The 21,498-nt window shown below is 29.4% G+C and overlaps 1 protein-coding gene across 1 annotated transcript in view; it reads left to right on the plus strand.

Annotated features, from left to right (window-relative positions):
* Positions 1-20,964, plus strand: part of LOC107436350 (glypican-6) — a 168,220-nt gene extending 147,256 nt beyond the window's left edge. The window contains exons 5-9 of the mRNA XM_043049176.3: positions 8,598-8,763; positions 15,023-15,153; positions 16,344-16,624; positions 17,786-17,961; positions 20,124-20,964. Of these exons, the coding sequence (XP_042905110.1) occupies positions 8,598-8,763; positions 15,023-15,153; positions 16,344-16,624; positions 17,786-17,961; positions 20,124-20,359 (990 nt within the window). The 3' untranslated portion in view covers positions 20,360-20,964. The remainder of the gene's footprint in view (positions 1-8,597; positions 8,764-15,022; positions 15,154-16,343; positions 16,625-17,785; positions 17,962-20,123) is intronic.
* Positions 20,965-21,498: the final 534 nt, after the last annotated feature.

Genomic DNA, 21,498 nt, shown 5'->3' on the forward strand with positions numbered 1-21,498 from the left:
GGGGATGTGCTGTTATTACGCGCTGCAAATTTTTTAAAAATGATGCTTTTCAAACCAATTTTAATCCTCGAAAAAAAAAAATGCTTTCCTCTGCGTAATACTTTAAAAGTTAATCTGATTTTCTTAAAACTATACCATTAACGTCTGGCTGATGTGAAAAGTGATATTATAAAATGAGTGACAGTTTATTCAGAGGAAGCTATACCGCAGGAAAAATCCTTCATGGCAAATTCTTTTTCACCTACATAAGTAGTTTAGAATTTAAAGCATAGAAAGAGTGAGTTCAGGTAAGCCTAGAATAAACCATGAAGTTTAGGATGCTGAAATGTTTCAAAAAAAGATATCAAATTGCTAACAAATTAAAGCAAGATTACATAGGATTACACATTGGAGAAATTATCCCGTAACAATTTGTTTGGAAGAAGAAAAAAAATGGAGGAAAAATTTCAAATTTCATTGCTTATTCTAGGTTTACATGAACTTCCTTTTCCTCTAAACTTTAAATTTTAAGATGCCAATGAGGGTGGAGAGACAGAATTTGTCATGAAAATTGCCCCCTCCCCCGGTATGGAGTCCTCTTAATGTTTAAATTATAATTTCATGATTATCGGTGAAACTTTAGAGTTTTATTTTATTAATATATCACGCTGTACAGGCATGTTTATGCTATTCAAATAAGGAGTTACTTCAAATCTGGAGCAATGTATTGTTTTGAAAAAGTTAAACATGCTATTGAAATTAATTCTTTAATTCTAGCTTATTACAGTGTGTATCTCTAGCAAAATAAAAACATATATATATAATGCTTTAGATGTTAGATTTAGAAGCCCTTAGATTTAAAGCTTTACAAAATTCTACTAAAGCTTAATTGAATTCTTACAGCTCGTGAGGAAGTGAAGTGATAATGCTAATCAAATCAGATTAAATTGGATACCTGTAAGCGACGATATGCATTAGTGTGATTGATATTTGAATCGACAAATGTCACGAATTACCTACAATGACTTTACTTGCAGGTATCCAATTGCATGTTCAATTGCTCAGCTGTGAGATATTTATATTTAAAATGAATGTTCTTAAGATAAGAAAAAAAAAAAAAAATTCTGTGAATTTAAACTAGTAGTTGACAAGTACAGTTTATATTCTTAATTTTTCGCGCATTGATATTGCAATATTTTTAATGAAACAAAAAATAAACTCACAAAAACCTATCTCTATTGCTTTAGTTGTTTTAAAAAATAATACACTGCGCATAAAACAGAAAATAATACAATTTTATTTAAAATAACAAATACATTTAATGTATTTTTAAGCATTGTTTTTCCAACATGCAAAAATCAAACTTCTATTGTAATTCCATTTTCTCTCAGACGGTTCTTTAAAATTTACAAGCTGTCAATTACACTATTCCATTTTATTTGAAATAGTCAATATATTTAACATATTGCAAACATTGTTTTTGCAACATTCAAAAAATCACTCTACAACCGTAATTCTATTTACACTCAAACGGTTCTTTAAAAATTGCAAGCTGTCAGGATCAACTACCCTATTCAAAATTATTTAATCAATACATTTAATATGATTAATACATTTCATATATTGCAAACATTATTTTTGCAACATTCAAAAATCAAAACTCCAACCGTTAATCTATTTTCTCTTAAACGGTCTTTTAAAAATTACAAGCTGTCGAGATCAACTACACTAGTCTATTTTATTCAAAATAATCAATACATTTAACGTATTGCAAGCATTGTTTTTGCAACATTCAAAAATCAAACTCCAAACGTAGCTCTATTTTCTCTTAAACCGTTCTTTAAAAATTACAAGTTGTCGAGATCAACTACACTAGTCTATTTTATTCAAAATAATCAATACATTTAACGTATTGCAAGCATTGTTTTTGCAACATTCAAAAATCAAACTCCAAACGTAGCTCTATTTTCTCTTAAACCGTTCTTTAAAAATTACAAGCTGTCGAGATCAACTACACTAGTCTATTTTATTCAAAATAATCAATGCATTTAACGTATTGCAAGCATTGTTTTTGCAACATTCAAAAATTAAACTCCAAACGTAATTCTATTTTCTCTTAAACGGTTCTTTAAAAATTACAAGCTGTCGAGATCAACTACACTTTAAGCTCTTACTCATTAGCATATGGTTTGGAAACTTTCATCCCACTTTTCCAAGAAAATCCCCCTTTTGTCAGCAACTCCAGAAACTTTTAATCTGTCAGATATTCCGCAATTTACTACTGAAAGCGCTCGGGACCTCGAATTTCAGAAAAATCCCGATAATTTCTTAAAACGGTACCTGTTCTGCATCGCTGGGGACAGGGTGTGTCACTCAAAGCTGCGAACGATTAATTTCCTACTTCACCTCCACGCCCCCGCCTTGCCTCTTATCCAAAATTCTGCCGAGTCGATAAGGCTGCATCACCTTGCTGACTTTGACTTTTGGCGCGTTTCTCAGTAAAGGCTATTTTCTACGCTGCGAAATATTTCTTAACTATTCCTGTAGGTATGCAGAAATTTATTGCCCTGTTTTTAATTTGAACAAATTAATTTCCGTTTCTGGTAACGTGACTTTGTTTTAGATCGGTAATTTATGTATGGTATATAACTGTGTCCCGCAATTTAAGCGATAATAGGTGATAATTATTTGTAGTCATATTAGTTTTTCTTTTTTTTCTTTCAAAATATTTTTTTGAAACTAAATTTATTCAGTATGGAAAAAAATTTAAACTTTTAACATTAAAAGTTATTATTTTTAAAGCAAACATTGGTTGCATTTAGTTTGAACAATGACTGATTTTACTTTAAACTTACCGGTCTTATTTGACACAATAGCAGATATGCCAACTTGCAACAGCAAATAAATATTTTAAAGTGGTAGTTTATCAATTCTTGGTTTAATGAATTCAATTTAGTAGATTTTTATCCACCTCTATTTCTAAATAATTCGTAGGCTTATATAATTCACCACTTTATAGTAGTTATATCATGCTATACCTTTAAAAACGCATGTAAAAATAGTCAAATATTTGCAAAATTTAGTTTGTAGTTAGTTACCGTTTTTTTAAAATTATTTTGGCTTGTCCGGAGCAGTTGGCATCTCTGCAATAGCTGAACTTATTTGACACAACTGCTGATCTTGTTTGTCATCCTGGTAGCAGAATTTACTGAGTGAATCAGCAGTACAATCCTTATAAATCCAAATTTGTCTGCTACCTTAACTCAGGTGGAGGATCGTTTTGAAAAAATTAAGTTTAATCTAACATAGGTAAAAGTCTTTACTTTTTGTGCTTTGCAGTGTTCTTTCAATTTAGCTTTTTAATTTTTACTAAAAGCTATATTGAGAAAACACCGCAAATATTTAGAGATGTTTCAAAAATTAGTCTCGGTTCTTCATTATTCATCAAAATTTATTTGTTTGCTTTAAAAAAAAAAAAAAAAAAAAAAAAACTAGGAACTAATCTGTTGATGCTTTAAAAATTTGCTACACCCGTTGACGTGCTGGAGATTTTCAGCTACCCGACTTGTCACAATTTCTGATCTTATTTAACAATGGCTGAATTATTAAAAATTATTTTCATCTCTTTTTTTCTACAGTTTTTAGCGGTCTTGATCTTACATATTCCATTTGTTCTAATTAAAGATGTGGAAAAAATTGTTATTAATCTTATTTATTGATAATAATTTGAAGACATGAATTGAATAACAATTGTTGCATGTTGCAAATAAAGTATGAATTATGAAAAAAAAAGCAGCTTTTGAAAGGACCACAAATAGCATTATTTTATTGCTTTGAAGTTTTGAGGAAAATTCCATAGAAGTTCTAAAAATTATCAAACGCTATTTTTCTTAAACTAATAAAGCGACCCCCCCCCCTCTTTTTTTTTACCATTTTTGATAGATATTTTGCTATCCGATAATACTACATCATCAAAAGTTTGTAGAGTACAAAAAAAATCAAGGAAATCCAAATTAAAAATGTAACCTAAAATTCAAGATGGCGAGAGTAGAGTCTTCTTAATAAGGAGAGAATATAATCTCTTCTTGTATGAAAAACAACCCTAACAAAAGCTTTTTCTAGTAAAAATTCGAATTAAAGTTACAGTTAAGAAAATTCTTTAAATGTAAATGACTGTTTTCCAACTGTTACTAACCGTCAAGCATCCACATAAAATTTTAATTCCGATCTTGGCTAAAAATAGAGGTATTTGTTCAATGAGTGACAGTCGCAACTTCTTGTGGAAAATATAGATAAAAAAGACTTAACAGTGTCACTTTTAAAATGCTAAAAATTTCGTAGCCAAGATGGGATTAAGAACGCACTTGGCGCCAGCTTTGTGATAAAGAAAGCTTTGTTAGCAACTACTGAATAAAACACTTAATGTATAAATAAATACTTGTCAAATTTGTCCTTTCCATTGTTTTCCTTGGCGAAAATCATAAGATTTCTAGCCGGATTGTCAATAAAACTATTAAGATTGTTACTAAACATCAAAAGATGTTCGCAATGGCTAAAATACGGAATTAGATAATTCTTTTTCTTTATTAAAAAAATTAATTCTTAGACTAGAAGTTAGTTATTAGAATATTAGAAGTATCAAACTAAATAATTTTTTTTAAGCATGTCTTTGTATTTTTTTAAAAAATAATTACTATAATTATTTGTTTTTCAAAATTAAAAAAAAATTTTTTTCGATGATTAAGTGTGTTCAGAAAAGTCCTTCCTATTTCTCTCCTATATTTTTGTTAATCTCACTGCTCCAAATTTTTTCGAATGGATTAAAAATATTGATAATGAACAAATTTGTATTTATACCCAAATAATTTCGGAGAATGAATTTAAACTTGCAACATCAAATTTAAAAAAAATGATATGAAAATGACAGATGCACTGATTTTTTAGAATAACTGTGTTTTTAACATTCATTTAAAAAAAAATCTATTAAAATTTCGTTTAGCAACAAACTAAACTAAACTAAACTAAAGCGTTGACGGACAAAATTAAATACAAAAATATCTTTTGTAAACAATATTGTGTGGACTTGATATTTTGCAATTAGGCAAGTTTTGATGATGTTTAAATAATATACGCCATTTTGTTTACTGTTATTTCGATGTGATGTTTTGTTTGGAGAAATTCTATCATATGCTTCAAGAACTGAAACACTTTATAAATAATTAAATTAAAAAAAAACTTAAAATATTTAAAACCACAAAAAAAAAAAAAACACTTTAGAATATTTATTGTAAAATCAAGTTTAACCCAAATGCATTCAGCCCTTTTCCTCGAATTGCTTTTGTAAAATGAAAACTGACTGTTTAAGTAAGCTGTTTGTTTCAATAACAAAGCCACTGTAGAAAAGAAAAAAAGTGAAGAAAAAAAAATTCAGCACTATCGGTGCTTACTCCCTTGCTGTCGCGTTTCACCACTTAAAACCTTAATCTAATTTATTTTATTCCTCGCACTTTCGTGCATGCATTTGACAACCTTGATGAATGTAACAGACTACCCCTAGAGGACGCTGCAATCTGAAAAGGGAATATTTTTTTGCATTGTTTTTTTTAACAAATATAATATTAATGTTTCGCAAATTGTCTTTTTACGAAAAAAATTTCCTTTTGACATTTTATGTATTTATATTGTTCTATTTCGTATTCAATTTTAATATGCAAGCATTTGTTCGAAAATATATCCCGCTTTACATATAATTTCAATTGAAAATATTAAATATGTATGGAATGTTCGTTGGCAAAAGCTTTTGCAACTTCGTTTATAATTCTACTAAGCGGAGATTTCTGTGATTTGTTATCATCAAATATTAATATTGATCAATTCTCATAAAGTATGTTATTCTTTTATTTGTCACTATTTATATTCTGTGCTGTTAGGAATTTAAGATAGTCCCCCTCCAAAAAAAAAAAAAAAAAAAAAAAAAAAAAAAAAAAAAAAACTAATGTATTTCTTTTCGAGAATTTATTATAGTTTTTAGTTCGGTATTTATTAAAACATATTTAACTCGTCGAATTTAGATTTTGAACTCAATGTAATTAAGTTTTCATAAGCCATTATTTTCTCTCTGTGTTCAAAATATAACAGAGAGGACAAATTATAAAATTGAATCTTAATTAGAGCGGAACAAATGGTACATTAAATATTTAACATTTATGATACAAAAAGGAAAATTAGGATTTTAATGTACATCATACAAACAAGATGCTTCTTATTTTATTCAAAAAAAAAAAAAAAAAAAAAAAAAAAGAAGGAGAAGAAAGAATTATAATTGAAAATAAGAAGTCTGTTACCAATTACCTGCTTAAAAATTTAGATTTTTTTCTTCCAATTTCGAATATTGTTTCACAATACTATTGATTTGTTTGGTTTGTGTATCAAATCACAGAGTCTCTCAAGTGTTTAAAAAATGTGAAAAGATGTAACAACTTAAAGAAACATTTTTTTCACCGTGCCTGGATCCACATTTAAACTTAATAATCGAAATAAATGTATGAGTTCGTAAAAAGGTTATCTACAATAGATTTCTTAGGGAATGATGACCTGTTCTTATCTTCATTGAGTCAGTTCTACGACACGGAGCCTTTGGAGCCCACTCCAAACTGTTCTGTGATGCCGTTTGGACACGGCCGGATTATCCTATAGGCACACTAGGCACGTGCCTAGGGCCTACGAAATTCAGGGGCCTACGAAAAACTTGGGAGAAAAAAATTTAATGACCAAAATAATTTAGCTTTAAAAACAACAAGTGTATTTTGCACAAAATTGTGAAGATACAAATAAAAATATAATATTTTTCGGTAATAAATTATTTTGCAGAATCTTATGATCTAATATATTACTTTTTTGCGATTTTTGGATTCCACGAAATCTTGTATTATGCTGTCGAATTCCAAACTACGCAAAATGTCGTATTCAATAGACATCAGTGCGAGCGATGCCAAACGATCTTGATTCATTGTTGAACGCAAATAATTTTTTATAAATTTTAATCTGGAGAAAGATCTTTCTCCTTCTGCATTTGATCCAAGAATCGACAAATATATTCTTAATGCAATGTGAACGTTAGGAAAAGTATTCACAAGTTTATCTTTAATTTGAGCCTTCAACATTTCTTGTGCAGATTTATGCTCATACAAATTTGAAAATAGTAAAAATTCATCTACAAAGTTTTCCTCTAAATCGGAAGAGTAAATTTTCACCAAAAATGGTATTATCGATATCAACTGCAATATCGGCAGTATGTCGGTATTGCAGATAAAGTTAGATAAACAATTTCGTAAATTAAAACCCATATTAATAAAAATGTAAAAAAAAAAAATATGCAAGAAAATTTTAGCGGGGAAAGAGGGGAGGAATGGGGGGGGGCAAAAACGGCTATGCCTATAGGGCCTACGAAAGGTATAATCCGGCTCTGTGCCTAGGGCCTACGAAAGGTATAATCCGGCCCTGCGTTTGGAAACAAACAGTAAAATTATTCAGTTTTCATTTTACGAGACTTTGGCCACCAGAATAAGAAGACCTGAATATCTTTAATCCTTGTATGCCAAGTACGAGACCATTGGAGATATTCATTCCTTTTCTTTCTATTATAAATAAACAATTTTGTGTAGAATTCGATTGTTTTGAAAACAAACTTTTCATTTTAATTCACAATATTTTCTAACGCTGCACCGACAATATTTTTTGTCACTTCTACATAAAATAAAATTTCATGTAAAATATACATTTTGATATTGAGAATTTGATTAACGCATTTAAAATAGAACGATCAGCCACACTCAGTGTTAAGGTTCACTAAGTTTGTGAAAATCGTGAATTGTACTATATTATTCTTTAAGATTTTAACTTTTTTATTGCAGTTTAATTTTCTAAAAGAAATATTTAAAATATTGAAAAACACTTATAATTAAATAAGGAATAATGATGTCACACCGTCAAACTATTAACAACCATTAACCGTTAAAAAATATTCTCAAATTTGCAGCGGCCTCCAAAAGGTCCATGTTGGTCCACAAACCCATTGATTCAAATAGAGTTAGATATTGTTTCTTCTTGACTCAATATTGCAATACACATTAGTGTGAAAAAATAAAAACACATTATTGTGAAAAAATATATAGATATTATTGTGAAAAAATATATAATATCAACATTAACAGTAAATAATAATAACAATAAAAATAAATTTTTAAATAGAATTGTTTTAAATGATATATAATTTTAATTAATTTTTTAATTAATTATTTTTAATTAATTATTTTTAATTAATTATTTTTAATTAATTATTTTTAATTAATTATTTTTAATTAAATTTTATTGATTAGTATTTTATTATGTAACTTAAAAACAACTATTGGCATGTTTCTTTTCAGAAAATACGAATTTAATTTTTATTTTATTTTTTTTTACATTTAAGAAAAGATGACATTAATTATTAAAATGTTTTATTTCAACAACTATCATTTGTTATAAATATGAAATTTTCATGGGAACCAAATGTTGCACATCTGAACTAATCTATGTCACTGTCTTTTTTTTTAATCCATTTATAATTATGATTGCAGGTAGGTCCAACCCCAGAATGCAGCCGCGCCCTCATGAAGATGACATACTGCCCTCACTGTAGTGGTTTGCCTGATGTGAGGCCCTGCTCCCACTACTGCCTTAATGTCATGAGGGGTTGCCTAGCATATCACGCAGAAATACACCAGGAATGGAATAATTATATAAGTACGCTCATTTAGTTCTTTTCTTCAGTATAAATTGTTGAATGCAAATTTTTTGTTGTTGCTTGAAGTGCCTACCATTTTGTCACCCAATTTATCACTAATACACATGAGTCATGTTGCATTCTAATTTGAATTACTTATTTGTGTTTTGTTTGGATCAGTTCAAATTCTTTACTTTTTTTTTTTTTTAAAGGAGAACAACATTTTAAAATTTTCAAAAAAATTATTACTTTTCATTTTTACTTACTTTAAGAGTATGATTGTTTAGGAATATTGTTCCAAAAGTAAGTCTTGAAATTTTCGGAATAAAAAAAAAACCCTTATCTGTTATCCTTATCCTATCCTGTTATCCTTAAATGAGGTTCGCTGAAAACTATGTTTTTCACACTCGTAGGTGCATAATTCGAATATGCTATGTAATGCTATCCAAACTTTCGTGTTTATTATTATTATTATTTTATTTTATTTATTGCGTACTAATGCAAAAAGCGCAGCTGTTTCTTATTTATATAAATTTTAGCTCACACGTTTATGGCGATGTCTCTAAATTTCTCAAATGTGTATGCAGACAAAATATGTTTTTTTTTTTTTTCATTTATTATATGTCAATGCAAAAACATTGCATTTTCTCACTTATACAAAATTAAATTTATTACTTCTACGGCAATGCTCTCAAATGTCACTAAAATATGTTTTTTTTTTCATTCATTGTCTGTCAATGCAAAAAGTACTGTATTACTCATTCTTATGATTTTTTTTAACCTATAATTTTAGAACTCTTATATTTTTAGAACAATTTCTCAAATGCTCTAAACACGGTCAAAATATAGTTTAAAAAAAACTTTTTTTTTAGGTTAATTTTTAAAGCACGAAAAGTAAATTTTTTTTTTACTTACAATATTCTTAAATAATCATTCTCTTATAATTTTTCTAACGAATGTTAACTTTTCTTGTAAGTCACAAATTATTCCAAGCTTGCTTCGAGTTTTATTCTTTGTTGGGGTAAATGATATCTATATTAGCTTATAATTTTTCTAACAAATGCTAACTTTTCTTATAAGTCACAAATTATTCTAAGCTTGCTTCGAGTCTTATTCTTTGTTGGGGTAAATGATATCAATTGTTGAATGACAACTATTTATAAGTTACTTACACTTTTGCTTACTGGGAAAGTCTTTCACACTTTTTTTTTTTTTGGCTAATTTTTAAAGCAAGAAAAGTAATTTTCTTTTCTTTTTTACTTGCAATATTCTTAAGTAATTACACTCTTAAATAAATATTAGCTTATAATTTTTCTAACAAATGTTAACTTTTCTTGTAAGTCACAAATTATTCCAAGCTTGCTTCGAGTCTTATTCTTTGTTGGGGTAAATGATAATGCCTGGTTTCTTAGGACCGGACGCCGTCAGCTGGAAATCAGCGCTAACCTCTGATTGGTCCATTTGTGAGTTTGATAGTATACGTCATCGTACGCTCATCTTGAACTACAATTACCGTCCAACTCAACTGCAGTTGGATTACAACGTGACGTTAACCACAGAAGCAATGGCGGACAACATCCAACAGCACATTGAAATCAGCCAAGATTTTTATTTTTACATTAAACATAGCTTCTTCATTAAACATAGCACTCTTCATTTAGCTCAGCTATAATGTGTCTTTTCTTGGACAAAGTCATTATTTGTTCTCTAAAACACTGGTCGACAATAACAAAATCAATACAAATTCAAAATAAGTATTTGTTTACGTTATTAACGCATGCGCAATGCGAGATAATGTCTGCGTTGGACCGACTGCTCATGCTGAGCTAACAAAAAAGTATTTTTTTGGCGTCAGATCTACGTCAACTTTCCGCTGACGACCAGATAAGGCGTTAGTTCTAAGAAACCAGGCCTTGAGCTAACAAACCAGTATTTTGTTGGCGTCAGCGTGACGTTGACGTCCCGCTGACGCCCAGATAAGGCGCTTGTCCTAAGAAACCAGACCTTAATTCTTAAAGCACGAAAAGTAATTTTTTTTTTTTTACTTACATTGTTTTTAAATAATCATACTCTTAAATAAATATTAGCTTATAATTTTTCTTACAAATGTTAACTTTTCTTTTAAGTCACAAATTATTCCAAGCTCGTTTTGAGTCTTATTCTATGTTAGGTGCAAATGATATCAATTGTTGAATGACAACTATTTATAAGTTACCTATACTTTTGTTTACTGGAAAAATCTTTCACACTTTTTGTTTTTGGCTAATTTTTAAAGCAAGAAAAGTAATTTTCTTTTTCTTTTTTACTTGCAATATTCTTAAGTAATCACATTCTTAAATAAATATTAGCTTATAATTTTTCTAACAAATGTTAACTTTTCTTATAAGTCACAAATTATTCCAAGCTTGTTTCGAGTCTTATTATTTGTTGGGGTAAATGGTATAAATTGTTGAGTGACAAATATTTATAAGTTACTTAAACATTTGTGCCTTTTACACTTTTTTTTGACTAATTTTTAAAACGCGAAAAGTATTTATTTTTTTTTACTCAAAATGTTCTTAAGTCGCAAATTATTCCAAGCTTGTTTTAAGTCTTATTCTTTGTTCGGTGCAAATGATGTCGATTGTTGAATGACAACTGTTTAAAAGTTACTTAAACATTTCTGTCTTCGATCTTTCTTTCTTTTTTTCTTTTTTAAATGTCATTCACTTTATTTTGAACCATGTTATGGCCAAATTAATGTCACCTCTGGCTAACTTAATTCAACAGAGCATAAAGATTAATTAGTTCCATGTTTCTAATTCCAGATATTTTCTTTTTTATGAGGGTCGATGATTTAAGGGATGACATTTGTTAACAGCGAAACCCACGACATCTTTAAATTACGCGCTTCATTTTGCTTTAATTTTTACACAACCGTCAACGGCACACTAGGGACCTTTACATCTCATACTGGGAACACTTTTTTGGTGTCACTGTTCCTGGAAGAGGCACTTGTTTTTCAATAAGTAGCTTGTTTTACGATTTCGTCTTGTTATTCTATCGGCAACCATAGTGGTGACACATCTCTCTCTATTTCCAGAACTTTGGCCCGAACAGAAAAAGATTGACACTCGGGTGTGAAGGAAATAATGAGAAGATATCGCTCTTAGAAAAGAATAACAGCATCGAGAGGCATGGCAAAAAAAAAGAAGAAAAATTAGATAAATAAGATTTCATTTGGCGCCACCCTGAACCGTAAAGTTGTCCTTTTAATCAAGATTCGGACACGCGCGAAACGGCATTGGCAAAGAAAAAGAAAAAAAAAAAAAAAAAAAAAGCAACCGTCGACAAAAATAATTTAGCGACTCTGAACACGCTGGGTAATTGAAATATAGGAGTCTGAGGGGCATGTCAAATTTATTGGAGATTTAACAAGTAGCGTTTAGGTTTTATTTTTGTACAGATTTTTTTTTCACTTGCACATTGTTATTTGTGCAAGTGAAACTCTCTACTTGCCTTGCTTTTTTTTATTGAGTTTTCATGTTTAAGATAAAAAAAAAAATTCTGTTTATTTTTTGTGATTTGTGTAACAATATCGTTACCTACCAAAAATAAACAGAAAGGTTGTGATTATAGAAATATTTACTTTCACCTGCCATCTTGCACGTCCACGTACTAAGTTCTGCTAGAGCTCTGTGAGGAACTGATGTTTTTTAGTAGAGCTAAATTTACGTACGTAAACGTGCGAGATTTCTGTAGCATTCTGCATATTCCCTTTTGGCGATTCTATGTTGTTTTGTGGTAACTGCTCTGCTCAGAATTAACGTACGAGATTCCATGTGAAAGTGAAAATTTCTTTTCATATCAGTTTGTGAATATTTTATGAAATTAAAATTCAATAATTTATTTTGGATGAAAATCCAAGTGACATTAAATCTCATAAAATTTTTTTTTAAAAACTCTGAGTAATAATAATATAGGAGTCTGAGGGATATGTCAAATTTATTGGAGAGTTTAGGTTTTATTTTTGTACTGATTTTTTTTTTCCGCTTACACATTGCTTTTTGTGCAATTGAAACTCTACTCTCCTTTCTTATTTTTTCATTGAGTTTTCATGTTAAAAAAAAACAAATAATAAATAAAAATCGTTTTTTTTTTCTTTTTTTTTTGTAATTTGTGATATGAATGAGATATAATCGACTAGGAGACATTTTTTGCATTTTAATATTTTACTATATGAAGTTTATTGCTTAGTTAAAATGTTTTGAGGCTGTTAAAAGTTAATAAAATACGCAAAAATGCTTTGTTGAAAAAGTTTCGTATCGTTGCATTTGAATTTTTTTCTTAATAAGAAATTAAGGGCGAAATCTTTATTAATATTTTATTTTTAAATGAAAAACGATTTTTTAAACCCTATAACCCTATTATTATATGTACATATTTTTTTTGGAGCCGGAGGTTCTCGTGGTCTTCCTCTCCATATAACGCAAATGCGGGTTAGCTCTATCAAAAAGTCCTCCACGAAGGCAAATTTCTCCTAATATTCGATCTAGGAGTTCCCTTGTCTCCTGGATTGGGTTCAAAATTACAAGGCTACGGAGTTGAACATTAGTAGTCGTAAACCTATAAAATTGCTGTCGGCTGTTCAACGACGGTTATAAAATAAAATATTTCAGAATGAGCTGTGGTGGCTCAGGTAATAGAGCGATCGCCTCCCAATAAGGTGACCGGGTTCTAACCCCAGCGGTGGCTGGTCTATACGAATTGCGCACCCGTTTCGCAACGACTACACTGCTGACGTTAAATATCAACAACGGTAGACAAATCATAGATTAGAGTTCCTCTTGCAGTTCCTCACCACGTAGCGCAAAAGCGGGTTAGTTCCACCAAAAAGTTCTCCAAGAAGGCAATTTGCTCCCAACGCTTGATCCAGGAGTTCCCTTGTCCTCTGGATTGGTTCAAAATTACAAGGTTACGGAGTTGAAAATTAGGTTAGCTGTTCTTCAGATGGTTATAAAATAAAATATTTTTTAACTACTTTTTGTTTAATAAACAACTAATTTATTCTGTATTAAAATAATTTGTATTTATATAATTTAATAAACTTACATCCGTAGAACTAGCATAAAACATTCTTCCTTTTTCTTTAATTTCTGTTTCTAATTGATTTCATTTCATTTCAAACTCCACATCAGACGATAAATAAAATTCTTCCCAAAAGAAAATAAAAATAACTGCCTTTATTTGGATAGAAAACACGCGTGACCGTATCCGGATTCCAATGGCGAAAAGAATAAATGTCTAATTCCGTGGTCTTGGCTCCAAACGATAAAAAGTATCTCTAAAGTCGATCGTTTGCCGTCGGTCGTCCGCTGGCGCTTGACCCCTGAGTTCAAGATGCCGAGAGATTCGGCGAACTTAAGTTGTAAATCTGTCATTAGTCCACTTGCTAAATAAAAAGATCGTCAGGCTGTATCACTTTTAATATCCTTTGTTTCGAAGCAAAAGAGCTATTTGTAATGGCCGTTTTTATGATGCGATTGATGGCAACACAAAATACTATTCATGCTGATGATGATAAGGCAAATGTTAAGTCGCCTTAATAATTATTATGTAGTGATAAATGACTGAAGGGTAGCTTTAATTCTTAAATAAGGAAAGGAAAGGGAAAAAAATCTTCGTGCCTTATTATCAGCATTCACTTTTTCTCTTTTTAATACTTACATGTTATTTTATTATTGGTCTATAATTAAAGCTGGAATAATTCGTGGTTTTCTTAGAAATAAAAGAAAAATGGTTTCAATTATTTATTATTTTTATACCTCAGCAACAAAGAGTGTTGATTGTTCTCTATCATTTAGTGAATTGCTTAATCCCATATATTTAAGAAGTTTTTTCTCCCAAGAAACGAATAAATTTATATTGTGAACCCTTGCGTGTATCAGTTTTTATTGTGTTTACCCCATAGAAATTTGAAACAGAACCTATTCGATGTTATAGATAGTATCTCTCTGCATATCGTTACATCCAGTCGTACCCATTTTACTTATTCATACAATTTCTCTGGCTCTATAAATTGCTCTTACTTTACAGTATTTCTAACAGAAAATATCTTCGCACAGTGCATTAACTCTCGCCATTTTCATGTTTTTTATTTGAATCGTAACAAAAACTCAACTTCAACTCTCGCCATTTTCATGTTTTTTATTTGAATCGTAACAAAAACTCAACTTCACTTGTGACGTCACACGCATAAAATTTACTAAGGTTGTTAATCTAAATTGATTTGTTTTGCAGATGCCATGATGATGCTAGCCTCGAGGTTAGAAAGTTCCTTCAATATTGAATCAGTAGTAGATCCAATTGATATTAAAATATCCGACGCCATCATGAACTTTCAAGAGAATGGACAAGCTGTTTCTCAAGAGGTAAAGTTCTCACTTGTAAATTTTTAAGGAGGTTTTCTGCAATGAATTGAACATTGCTGAACATTAAGGGGTCTCTTTCTTCTCGACTGAACTCAATTGTCGAAGGAGTGGTAGAAGAGAAAAGTACTAAATATGCTTTTTTACTCTTCATTATTTAATTTTCATAAAATAAACTGATGGTTGATATTTATTTCATACGGCAATATTTTTCGATACAATTAAAATGCAAGGCCGTCGCTCAAACAGAATTGAAGTTGTAAAGCGTGTGGTTTTTTAGATGATCTGTTCTTTTTTTCTTACAAAATTATACCTGTACAATACTGCAATCAGCAGTTTTTGAAAGGTAGTTAAATACATACTTGTTTTTTTTAGATTTTTGATAAGTATGTTTTTTGCAATTAACGTTAAAAAATTTTTTTTAGCATTATGCTAATCGGTTTTCATCAGGTTAAATGTACAATTGACGTTGAGAATTGAGAAAATTTTGTACAATTAAAGTTTAGAGAATTTTTTAGCATCATCCAAATTGATTTTTGTCAGTTTAAAACAGTAGAATTAAATTTTAAAAAAATATATATATATGAAAGTTAACAAATGTGTTTGCTAACTTTTAGATTTTTTGAAATTGCTGATTCAAAACCACAAATTGCATATTTTATTGCTTTAAAGTTTGGAGGAGGAATTCATAGATTAGTTTTAAAAGGTATCGTGCTGTCGAATAATAATATGTCATCAAAAGTTTTTTTAAGTATTCATCAAAAGTTTGTTAAGTACTAAGGAATGTGTCTCAAGGCAACGTAACTCAAAAATTAAACCTAAAATCCAAGATGACTAAGTTAGTTAGTTCATACATTCACTAAATATTTTCAAAATAATTAATATTCCTTCTTTTATTAACATACTCACGATTGCTAATGAAATTTTTTCATGAAGTCTAAGGGCTCAGATAAAAAAGAATTATTTAGGGTTCCATGGGCAAAAAAAATTGGGAACCGCTCTTCTCACGGTTGTAATAAATCTAACATGTAAAAGAAATTGCTATTCAAAATCCTAACAAAATATTATAACGTTTAATTGCTACTTTCTGTTTTAACCTTGCTAGTATTTTTTTCTGTTTGCTAGTATTTTTGTTTATTTCTGTGCGTTATAATGCCTTAACGTCTTAATAAGTTGCTTTACTATCTTTCCAGCTTTTCAAACATTGTGGAAAACCTCGATTGGGTAAACGTGATGCCCGCCATGAACTGAATTTTGAGACTTTGAAATTCGGTCACCGAGAGAACGCTGTCCGTCCAACTACAGCTGCTGGGACGAGCATCGATCGGCTTGTTCAAAGTATTAAGAAGAAAATTAAGAAGACAAAAAATTTCTGGCTTCAACTTTCTGGCTTCATGTGCAATAATCCTCAAGTTGCTGGTGATAAAAAAGTCTTGCCCCAAGAAGAATGTTGGAATGGTCTTAACAAAGCCAAGTAAGTTTCTTCTTTGGTTTTATAGGTCTAAAACTGAATGGATAGGTGGCTTAGATAAATTTCCAAGACATTCGGATCATTCAAGATGAAACCATATTTTTTAAAACTTGTACCATCGAGATTTTAGAAACTATATTCATTCAGTTTCGTGTTGCTTTCTTTTATGAGGCTATGAATAATTAAATTTTCTGCAATGTAGGATAAGATTCTTTAAAAGTTTTAAAAATACATTTTTTATGCAAAATACGAAAAAAAAATTGAAACCTATACAAATTTTAAAAAGGGAAATATCAAGAAGTATCTTAATCTCCATTGTAGTCTATTCACATTTTCGTACTTATATTATCGCATAAAAATAAAATATAGTCTTTTTAATAGTTGTTTTTATAAGATAACTTTCACAAAGTAAAAAAAATATGCTCACCTGACAAACATTGAAAGTTTAAAGACAAGCATTTGCTAAATTGACTTTGGCTGTTAGGTTTGGTTCGAGATGGCTGTTAGCTCGTTCATGGGTTTGAGTTTCAGAATGTCATTTCAAAATACTATAAGCTTTCAGAAATAACAAATTAGAGAAACTCACTTTACTTTAGGCCGAACGTGTCCCGTTTTAAATTCCCCGCATGGACGATATTGCATTAATAAAGATAAAATAACGTAAAAATAATTTCCAACAGACAGACAATGAAACACCTACTTCACACACAGAAACGATAGTCTTAATATGTTATTTTCAGAGATGCATCTACTGCATAATATAATTACCCATCTAATATAGTGTATTTATCTCTGAAAATATGATCAGATAGATGGATCTACGTCACCATGTCCCGTTGAAAAAGCAAATGCTTCAAACACTGTTAAGTCAACGTTACAAACACTGTTTCATAATGATCTTAGGAAACAGTGTTTGTAACATTGACGTGACAGTTGTCATTTTGTTGTACTCTGATAGTCACCGAAAATACGTTAGTCTATCTATCTTGATCCATTTTACTGTTTATGTCTGTACCTTTAAAACAATATTCAATTAAATTTCCCCTTCTTTCTGACTATCCGCCGATTTCGTTTCGCCGACTTTCTTGCTCCGAAGATTTTACTTATTTTATTGTATGTTTAGCTGTGTGAATGTGTATTTCTCATGACTTATTTCTTTAATAGGTATGACGGGGATTTAATTGGAGAAGGACTAATCAACCAAACTAAGAATCCTGAAGTAAATTTTGATGTTTCGCGCCAAAATTCAGTCATCAACCAACAGATTTTAACTCTAAAACTCATCACTACTAAGCTCACCCATGCCTACAATGGACTCGACGTAGAATGGCAAGATTCTGGTTAGTATAAATTTATCTATAGCATAAACCCAATTCTTTTTTCATTTTGTTATAGTTTCGGTCTAATTTTTTTAAAACTCTTTTAGTATTAATTTAATTGTTTTATGTTTTGCAAATCAAGAATTTAGTGAGAAAGATTACATTGCGAGATATTCAATGAATGTGTATAATCATCAGGAAGCTGTTTAATAAAATATTTTCAACTAAAAAACCGCCTTATTCAAAGAATTTGCATTTTAAACTAACATTCCTTTTCTTCACTTAATTATCGCAACATGTTCGTAAACTTGAAAAATTTAAGTTTAAAAATATTATTTAAGTTGTTTCTTCATTGAACTAGCTTCTCAATTATAGCAATAATTGTACACGTTTTTCTTCTTTTTTTTCTTTTCTTTTTTTTTTTTTTTTTTTTTTTTTTAAATTTTGGAAATTACCCAATTTAAATTCTCTTTTTTAAATAACACCTAATATGTTCCTCTCCTTAGACATGTTCCTTCTATTTAATCCTTATATCCCTTAATTTGTAATAAATAAAATATCTAAATATTTTGCAATCTGAAAACAGTATTATGTAATTTTTTCTTCCCGAGCTATCATTATGCGTTTTTCTTTTAAACTCTTCAATTGTAACTAATAAACAAATTATATGATTGATTTTCATTTTAAAAACAACGTAATTTAAATCCTCCCTTCAAAATATCACTTGTTCTTTAATTATAAATGTTCTTTCCTGTAATATAATCCTAACTAAGAAAAATGTGTACATTTTGTGCAATCTGAAGACAACGAAGTCAAGTTCTTTTTTTCGAAATATCACTTAACATGTTTCTTCACTAGAGTCCTCAATTGTAACTAGGAGCGAATAAATCAAATAAAAAAAATTTTCTTTCAACTCTTCATTATTTTACTTTAACAAAGAGTGACTTGTTATGTTTCTTCACTAAGATCTTCATTTGCATCAACCAATAAACGAAATATGTAGCCTTTCTAGCTATTTAAAAACAATGCAAATTTTGATTATAGCAATTAAATATTCCCCATTTAACATATTTTTAAGTTGGGTTTTAAAATAAGTAGTAGGGAGTAACTTTATAGTTACTTATGTGACTACAATTTTTTTAAAATAATGCAAATGCACATAATATCTGATCAAAATTATTTCCTTTGTAAAGAAAAATTACTTATAATTTCTATGATATTGATGAAAGTTTATATATTTTTCACCCAGAAAATGTAACAGAAAAAAAATTAAGTTACCAATTTTTATATTTATGAAAAAAAGACTCTATAATTAAAACTGCAGATCTTTATTGAGTTTTTTGGTAAAATTTCTTCTCGTGGTAGTTAACTTTTGTTTTAATTTATGTTTCTTAGTTTTGCTAATTCAATTTTAAGTTATTCCTTACTCCAGTTAATGATTAAAAAATGCTCATATGCAACGCTGTTCTAACTCTCTCATGGTGGTGAGGCTTTTAAACTGTTGAAAAACTACCAAAAATTCTGAGAGCTTTAATTTTCTGATTTACTTACCAAATATTTTGAAAAAAGCATAGTTGGCAGTTCTATATAAGGAATGAAATTTTTTGTGATAAGCAGATTAAGGAAGCATTCTGTTATTTTTGTTTTAAATATTTTATGTAGCAAATTGTAGTAGATAATTATCAGTGGCTTTAACAGTGTTCATCATCTTACCATTTTCTACTACCTTTGTAATAATGTTGGAATTGAATAGCATTTTTAAAGTGAATTAATTAAAAAAAATTTATCCTTTTTTTCACACTCTATTTTCAATTTTAAAACCATTCAAAGACCTTCTTGCTATTCTAATAAATATTGAAATATCTAATAAGTATTTTGCTATTCTAATAAATATTGTATTATCAAGAGAACAATATAAATACTATTTATAGTTATTATTTAAGTTCTAAGTACACTTTACTTTCAATTTTAAATTCAAACTATGAACATAACGACAGAAGGGGAAAAAAAGTTTTTAAATACAAAATGAAAATAATAATTAGTATATTTGTAATAATCACTATGCGAGGGTATAAAAAGAGGATTGTATTTCAAAATTTACAACATTACTGTTTTTTAAATCGTTAAAATTATTCTTTATATAATGTATCCTATAACCATGATTTTTTTTTATTTTATTGCAGATTCTGAATGGTCATCAAGCGGTAGTGGAAGTGGTAGTGGTTTTGGAGAAGAAGAACAGACTGATAGTTTTGAAGATATTTACTTCTCAACGCCATCATCACCAACTAGAATACCTAAACAACCACCAACTCCTCCTGAAGTGTCATCAGCGAATACTAGATGGCACCACCTAACATTCCTGACTCTATGTGGATACGTTCTATGGAGCTTCGTGATAGTGAGATTTTTTAATTAACATGAATGTACGAGCATGGTTAGTCTGCTTTTGGTCGACGTCTAAGTGCTTCCTAAATGACACGTTAATGAGCTAGTTATATAAAAGAAAAATCCACTGCCTTCAAAGCGAAAAGACAGTTTTAAGAATTTTCGTTCCGCAGAAGTTTTGTATAATTTCGAATATCATCAGTGTACAAATGAATTGTAGATATTTCTTTGAGAGATGATGAAATGATGGACTATTATCTGTTTTTATCATAAATTTTGTGAGATCTTTAACTTTTTTGTAATTGCTCATTTGTGATATTTCATTCAAACTATACGATTTTTCAAACATTATTTTGTATGAAAGTTTTCATTTGCCTAAAAAAAAAAATTTTTTTTTGAAAGAAATTTTGTGTCAGATAGACTATCAGGACAATGATATTATTTTTTTATTAGAATCTCTTGTACTCTGAAACTAGATTTGTGAGAGTCTCTAAAGCTAGAGCTGATAGTCATTACTCTAGAGAAACCAATCTTTGGAGTCATTGTGTTATAACTCTCATTCTTGAAACAGGTGCTTATGAATGTAAAAAATGTATATTTGAATATAAATTAAGATATTAAACTGTTTAATGTACATTTTGTGTTAGTGTGATTTCTTTTCTTTCGAACTTATTTTTAAAAAATAGATTGTTTATAATGTAATGTCAATAAATAAGTTATTTTAATTATCTGTGTTTGGTTATTTATTGTTTATATAAAACTGCTGCGATTCATTCAAATGTATAATATTATAGCAGAATATTATACACTATCGCACATCTGTTTCGATCTGATATTACAAATCCACTAAAAAGCTCACTTTTAATAATCCCATTGGAAATAGAAAACGAGGAAGACCACAAATTAGGGGTCTTGACTTGAAACTTGATGGATAAAGACTTTCACGTAGAAAACAAAAGAAAATTGGAAAAATTTTGCTAGGGATAGGACCAGATGGTAAAGACTTTTTGGGACGGCCTTGACCAATAACAGGCTGTAGAGCCTTTAAAGAAGAAGAAGATTATGCACATTACAATGGTGGATAAGTCAATAATCCAATTCTTGTTTCCATTGCTAATGAAAATTGAATAAGATAGAATTGAAAACTTTTTATTACATCTCAATTAACTT

The sequence above is a fragment of the Parasteatoda tepidariorum genome, chromosome 3, assembly GCF_982258835.1.
Source record: "Parasteatoda tepidariorum strain Cologne lab strain chromosome 3, Ptep-v5.0, whole genome shotgun sequence".
NCBI classification, from domain to species: domain Eukaryota; kingdom Metazoa; phylum Arthropoda; class Arachnida; order Araneae; family Theridiidae; genus Parasteatoda; species Parasteatoda tepidariorum.